At 43.2% G+C, this 7,020-nt stretch overlaps 1 protein-coding gene across 1 annotated transcript; it reads right to left on the bottom strand.

Moving 5' to 3' along the window:
- Positions 1–1,216: 1,216 nt before the first annotated feature.
- smim29 (small integral membrane protein 29) lies at positions 1,217–5,694 on the bottom strand. Its single transcript, XM_063015881.1, has 6 exons — positions 5,666–5,694; positions 5,499–5,552; positions 3,724–4,002; positions 3,405–3,430; positions 2,017–2,122; positions 1,217–1,626 (listed from the first exon to the last, which is right to left on the bottom strand). Exons 3-6 carry the CDS (start codon positions 3,829–3,831, stop codon positions 1,567–1,569), a joined length of 300 nt encoding a protein of 99 aa, XP_062871951.1. The 5' UTR covers positions 3,832–4,002; positions 5,499–5,552; positions 5,666–5,694; the 3' UTR covers positions 1,217–1,566.
- Positions 5,695–7,020: the final 1,326 nt, after the last annotated feature.

Raw genomic sequence — 7,020 nt, 5'->3', positions numbered from 1 at the left:
AGCCTCTTCTGAAGTCTCTACACAAGAAAGCCCGCAAACAGTTTGCTGAAGACATATCAACAAAGGACATGGATTACTGGAACCATGTCCTATGGTCTGATGAGACCAAGATTAATTTGTTTGGTTCAGATGGTCTCAAGCATGTGTGGCGGCAATCAGGTGAGGAGTACAAAGATAAGTGTGTCATGCCTACAGTCAAGCATGGTGGTGGGAATGCCATGGTCTGGGGCTGCATGAGTGCAGCAGGTGTTGGGGAGTTACATTTCATTGAGGGACACATGAACTCCAATATGTACTGTGAAATACTGAAGCAGAGCATGATCCCCTCCCTCCGGAAACTGGGTCGCAGGGCAGTGTTCCAGCATGATAATGACCCCAAACACACCTCTAACACGACCACTGCTTTATTGAAGAGGCTGAGGGTAAAGGTGATGGACTGGCCAAGCATGTCTCCAGACCTAAACCCAATAGAACATCTTTGGGGCATCCTCAAGCGGAAGGTGGAGGAGCGCAAAGTCTCGAATATCCGCCGGCTCCGTGATGTCGTCATGGAGGAGTGGAAAAGCATTCCAGTGGCAACCTGTGAAGCTCTGGTAAACTCCATGCCCAGGAGAGTTAAGGCAGTTCTGGGAAATAATGGTGGCCACACAAAATATTGACACTTCAGGAACTTTCACTAAGGGGTGTACTCACTTTTGTTGCCGGTGGTTTAGACATTAATGGCTGTATATTGAGTTATTTTGAGGGAAGAATAAATGTACACTGTTATATAAGCTGCACACAGAGTACTTTTCATTGTGTCAAAGTGTCATTTTGTCAGTGTTGTCCCATGAAAAGATATACTTAAATATCTGCAGAAATGTGAGGGGTGTACTCACTTTTGTGATACACTGTATATATATATATATATATATATATATATACTATACTGTATATATATACTGTATATATACTGTATATATATGAGTAAATATTGGCTAAATTGGGGGGGGGGGCTTTAGGATGATATATAAACACTAACACTTGCAAACAAGCCCTCGTTATGTGCAGTGCATCTATAACTGTGTTCAGGAGGACGTTACACAACCATTTAAAAGGTGCATTTGAATCCGTATTTGGGCAAAAAGCCACGCCCGTCTGTGTGGAGTCAGAATGACCATCTATAGATAAAAATGAGTGTAGTCCCGACATGAACAGACTCCGCTTCTTCGTGAGTTCATTCAGTTTAATCGCAAGATGACAGAAAGGCTTCATACGGTACAGGTCTTCATACGCCCACGATCGGAAGGTCTTAAGGTTTAAACCCATCAGGTCCTTGTATGTGAAATTCCACAAATGAAACTAAAATTACATTCAGTGAGTTAGCTTAGCTTAGCTTGGAGTGCACAAGCGTACAAAAACCGCAGTGGCAGAGCATGTAACTGACCACGGGCGCTTCACGAAGAGGCGTGAACGGACAGCGGTGTGACCGGGTCGGTCAGTGTGTGTGAAACAGAAAGTGAAGCTCTCGAGTCCGTCAGTGAAACAGATCTGACCGTCTGAGTGGCTCCAGTCCACAGTTCTTGGTTAAATGTTTGGATCTTTGGGAAGAAGAGGCCACCACTGCTGGTACGTCGTCCTCCAGCCCTGCAACAGGCCAGAAATAACAAGATTCAGATGTGGATTCATTTCCAGATTTAGTCATTTCCAATTCCCCGATTGTAAATAAACGGCCGCTTGCATAAAGAGAGCCGGATCACCACACGCCCCTCCAACTCGTGTCCAATCTGCGGTCACTTCTAATCACCTAAGCAACCAAACGACCTGTTACTAGGTTTTAAAATGCACCTAAAACCCCTCATACAATTAAAATCTACTGAAACTATTTAACGTTGTGGAAATATCTGCACAGACATGCTATAAAAAATGTGTACACGTGCTGATTAAGAGATTCTGAAGGTATCAGATCTTCTAAACGCTCCTCAAGTCTTAAATCAACATTCCACTACTCGACATGACAGTAAAATCTGCGTGAACCTTGTTGCCGTCCTCTCTCCACAGCGTCTCCTGTTCCGCTTCATTCAGCTCCTCAGACGGGTCGTACGTGTAAACCGGGAGCAGTTGATGCCGCAGCCGGTCGATCCTAAAAATACAGGAAAACGATGTGAAGTCCGTGGCCAGGACTTTCCTGTAATCGCTATATAATCATTTACAATTATTTAAAATGAATCAACAGATTCCACAAACCTGCTATTTCATGAACAAGCCAACATGAGGTTCCACATCAAGGTCTTTATTTATTATTATTTATTAAATTTTCTTTGCCCTTTTCCTTCTAATCTAGTGATATAGTAACTTCCTCTGCTGCTGAAGACAATCCCCTGCTAGAGACGGGAGTCTGACAGAGAGCAGTATCTTGTATGGATAGCCATGCTCTACTTTGCGTGAGGAACCTCTTCAACCTGTTTCTCCCTCTCTCCCTCAGGCACAGCCTAGCCTAGTGTGTAGAGCTTTGTGAGGTCAATCGGAAGATTGTCGGTTCAAATCCAGGCTATGCTATGCAGCCACTGTTGGGTCCTTGAGCGAGGCCCTTAACCCTGACTGCTCCAAGGGCGTCGTACGATGACCCCAGCATTGCGGAAAAATAATATAATTGTACTGTACTTGTGTATGTGAATATATGAGAAATAAAGGCATTCTTCTTCTTCTTATTATTACATTTACATTTACAAAGCGACTTACAGTAGTGTGACAGTATACAGTGTGAGCAATTTAGGGTTAAGGGTCTTGCTCAAGGGCCCAACAGCAGCAACCTGGCAGTGGTGGGGCTTGAACCAGCGACCTTCTGATTACTAGTCCAGTACCTTAACCGCTAGGCTACAACTGCCCTACTTATTATTGTGTCTGTGTGGGCGCCTGGCCGGCCAATAGCATATATGAGATTCAACCCGGACCTCATCAGATGGCTGGGCCACCCAAACGCTTCTGCACAAATAATATTTTTGAATTCATGTGTTTCAGCCACAGCAGTCGCTAAAAGATGTAATAAATCAATTATATGAGGGTAATGATATGCTTCCCACTTTGCAGCAACAGTTTAGGGAAGGTCCTTTCCTGTTCCAGCATGAGCGAGCTCTATAAAGACATTGAAGAAAAGCTCCAGTGTCCTGCACAGAACCCTGATCATCTGTGGGATGAACCGGAACGCCAACATCAGCACCCAGCCATACAAATGCTGCCATATTTTGACTGAACGGGCACAAATTCCCACAGTATTGTGAAAAGCTCTCTCAGGAGCTGAAAATATCACAGAGAGGTCACTATTCTAATAGACTGTGTTTTTTTTAAATGGGACGTCCCATTTGATGAGTAAAAGTACAGAAGAGTTTCGCTCTTGTGAACGGTGGTGTGTGTTGTACATTTACCTTTGCTTTCTCCTCACGTACATCACCTGCAAAACAGGACAATCACATCTTAACCTCAGTAAAATCTCACACGTATTTTACACATTTTAAATAAATGAACCTAAAACTTGGAGCACTCGTTTATCCATCCCACACAACTCGGCTCAGCAGGCAAGGCAAGAAATATTCAGTAAATAAAAGCGTCTTTCTCTTCTAATTATTTAGCTTCCTGATTTAATATGAGTTTGGTGATCATGTGATGATGCGCTCTTCAGTTTAACCCCTCCACCCCTCCAAACACTGAAACAATCAGAATCATAGAAGCACCACACAAACCTACCACTGCCACAACGATCCCGGCCAGGGTGACGATGAAGAAAGGGAGCAGGACGTACGTCAGGGCCGCGTCTCCTCCGGGCGGCCGGGGTGGAGCGGTGGTCGTATTCATGTCTCAACACCGGGACGAATCAGGTACCCTGTGCTCTGTTTAGTGCCGGGACTCCTCCGCCAGCTGGGTTTCCTTCAGGACGTGTCCGCACCTCATGTTCGGTGTTCATATGACTCCCACATGGTCGCCCTGCTCCCAGTCATCAGCAGGAGGGCTGGTCTGATGGAAAATCTGTCAGGAGGGAAACAAAAGCGTTCTACGACACTTCAGGGATTCAGGGATTTTAGTCATTTCTGCAACTGTGCTTTTACTGTGACTGAACGACTGGAATACACACTTTTGTGTCTAAAATTTTACATATAATATCCACACAGTATCTCAGATGATTCCTTGTATGAGGGCCACTACAGCTGGTGACTTCTCAGTGGCCATATAAATAAGACTAGTTTGACTGCACCTATTATAGAGCACACATAACAACAACGAGACAAACCATCATCCTAATGAGTCCGGACGGTTGAACGGTTTTGGGTACTTTCTGTGTTGAGTTGGCATGTTCTTCCTGGTCAGGGTCGCTGTTGGTCTAATCAATTCGGCAGGAAGCACCTCGGGCAGGTCACCAGTCCATCACAAGACACACACACACATTTAAGGCAATTTTAAGAAGCTCCAATTATCCTGACTGCATGTCTTTGGACTTGGGCTGCTGAAGCCTATCCCAGCTTTGCAGTGGGCGCAAGGCACACAGTAACACCCTGGACGGGGTGCCAGTCCATCACAGGGCACACACACACCCATTCACCTATAGGGCAATCCAGTGTCTCCAATGAACCTGACTGCATATTTTTGTACTGTGGGAGGAAACCGGAGCTCCTGGAGGAAACCCACGCAGACACGGGGAGAACATGCAAACTCCACACAGAAAGGACCCGGACCGCCCGGCCTGGGAATCGAACCCAGGACCTTCTTGCTGTGAGGCGACAGTGCTCCCCACCGAGCCACTGTGCCACCCAACTAATAAATAAATAATTTAAATATCCATGTGGGCACAGAGTATTCACATTTACATTTTGCCATTTAGCAGACGCTTATTATCGAAAGCAACTTACAGTACTGTGACAGTATACTGTCTAAGCAATGGAGGGTTAAGGGCCTTGCTCAAGGGCCCAACAGTGGCAACCTGGCAGCGGTGGGGCTTGAACCAGTGACCTTTCGAGTTACTAGTCCAGTACCTTAACCACTAGGGTACAACTGCACAAACTAAAGTGAATCATAAACATGAATAAGCAGATTAAGTCCTATCAGGATTTATAGAACATCAACAACAAACAAATACACAGAATTCAGTCACAGCAACAGAACTGCTGCAGAAATCACTGAAATGCAAAGACTTCAATGACATGTGCATGTAGAACTTTCCTAATTTGGGTTTTGATGTAAACACTGATGCTCATGATGAAATAAAGGAAACAGAATAAAAATAACGTGAATTAAAGCTAAACAACAGCGATGAATTAAAACTGAAAGTATTTAGACAAGCTAAAACACCCCAAATAAACAAAACATACAATAATTTTAAATACAATAAACATAATAATTCAGATTTTAAAAGAGATCCTCTTATACATGTACTTTTTAGATTTCAATTTCTAATAAAATGCCTTGATTTGATCAGCTTTGTGTAAAATAGCAAAAATAAATAGATGACATGAGATCATGTGACTTACATGAGCCTCGCAGTAAAAGCAGACAGATGCACGATAATCCCTCCTCCTATCTTACTGATCATAAAACACAAATAAAATAAACATTTTTATAAACTATTGATTAAAACAGTACATAAAATCACAAAGATTATAAACGTTCAGACTGCTGCTGCAGATACTGTATTTACATCAGTACATCACGGAAGCGCTGCCGGGTTGCCAGTTCGAGAAAATTCGGACTCCTTTGAAGGTGATCATTATCATAATAGGATTTTGAATCCTCAATCTGGCAACCCTATACAAGACGGTTTGCAGTGTGTATATACAGTACGTACTGTATATACTGTAGTTATAAAATCAATTTCACTTTATAGAAATGTAAAGTAGATGTTTATTTTAATACATAATTTATATATGATTTATTTTTACCATCCTCTTCATCCTGGTCCAAAGTAGAAATACACTCAGCACATCACCTTGTCTTGTCTAGAGGCTGTTCAGAGCAGCCAATCCACCTTTTGCATTCTTATGGCAAAAAAACTGCATTCCCCAAAAAAACCCCACACAGACACGGGGAGAACGTGCCAAACTTCGAACCCAGGTTCCCAGCACTTGCTGTGTCACACCCACTCTACGAGCTGTAGCATCTTGCAGCCGGACTATAATTAATGGCATACTTTATATTATTATGGTATCAGTGGCTTTATAATCTAAATGCTTTATTCTGGTCAGGGTCGCAGTCAGACCAGTAGGTTGCCCACAGTCACTGTAGGTGTGGAGTCTGGCATGTTCTCTTTTCTGATAGCAATAAAGAAGCCAGGTTGGCTGAGAAGCCAGGGTCCTTTCTGTGTGGAGTTGGCATATTCTCCTTGTGGGTATTCTGGTTTCTTCCAAATGTCCAAAGACTGGGGCTACTAAACCTGCCTTAAATGTGTATGTGTGTGCTATGATAGACTGGTGACCTGTCCGAGGTGTTTACTGCCCTTTTGCTTGAAGAATCAGACCCACAGCGACCCTGACCAGGATTAAACTGTGTTAAAACAGACTTGAATGTATAACAAGTCATACAGTTCCAAGTAATGACGCCCCAAGAGTCCAACGATGCAGTCAGGATAACTGGAGCTTCTTCAAATGGCCTTAAATGTCCTGTGATGGACTGGTGACCTGTCCGACGTGTTTCCTGCCCTCTTGCTTGCAGAATTAGACCCACAGCGACCATGACCAGGATGAATATCAGGTATAATGAATAACACTAGATGGCGCACGAAGAGTGTAACATTGAACGGAAATGCACTGTGGCGTTCTAAATGACTCTTGATTGTATTTAATCCACTGTACTGTAGAATGAATCATTTTCTGTTATTAAAACGTCCCTTAAAACTCTATTTTTTAAATTTAATGTCACACTACACGTCTTCATCTAATAAAATGAAGTAGAAATGGGTTCGACGCTTCTCCTGGTGATGTAGAACTTCGAGTGTCGAGCAACAGGTAAGATAATGATCATTTTTACCATGTTTACCATGAGATGACTTTATAAATA

The sequence above is a fragment of the Trichomycterus rosablanca genome, chromosome 19 (assembly GCF_030014385.1).
Source record: "Trichomycterus rosablanca isolate fTriRos1 chromosome 19, fTriRos1.hap1, whole genome shotgun sequence".
In the NCBI taxonomy this organism is placed as follows: Eukaryota; Metazoa; Chordata; class Actinopteri; order Siluriformes; family Trichomycteridae; genus Trichomycterus; species Trichomycterus rosablanca.
This window is presented reverse-complemented; position numbering and strand designations above follow the sequence as displayed.

Excerpts from the sequence above, each read along its gene's own strand:
- smim29 (XM_063015881.1), bottom strand. The coding sequence starts at position 3,831 with ATGAATACGACCACCGCTCCACCCCGGCCGCCCGGAGGAGACGCGGCC. Across the intron at positions 3,431-3,723 it reads CCGGGATCGTTGTGGCAGTG|GTGATGTACGTGAGGAGAAA; the intron begins GTAGGTTTGTGT and ends CCTGTTTTGCAG. Across the intron at positions 2,123-3,404 it reads TACGTGAGGAGAAAGCAAAG|GATCGACCGGCTGCGGCATC; the intron begins GTAAATGTACAA and ends CTGTATTTTTAG.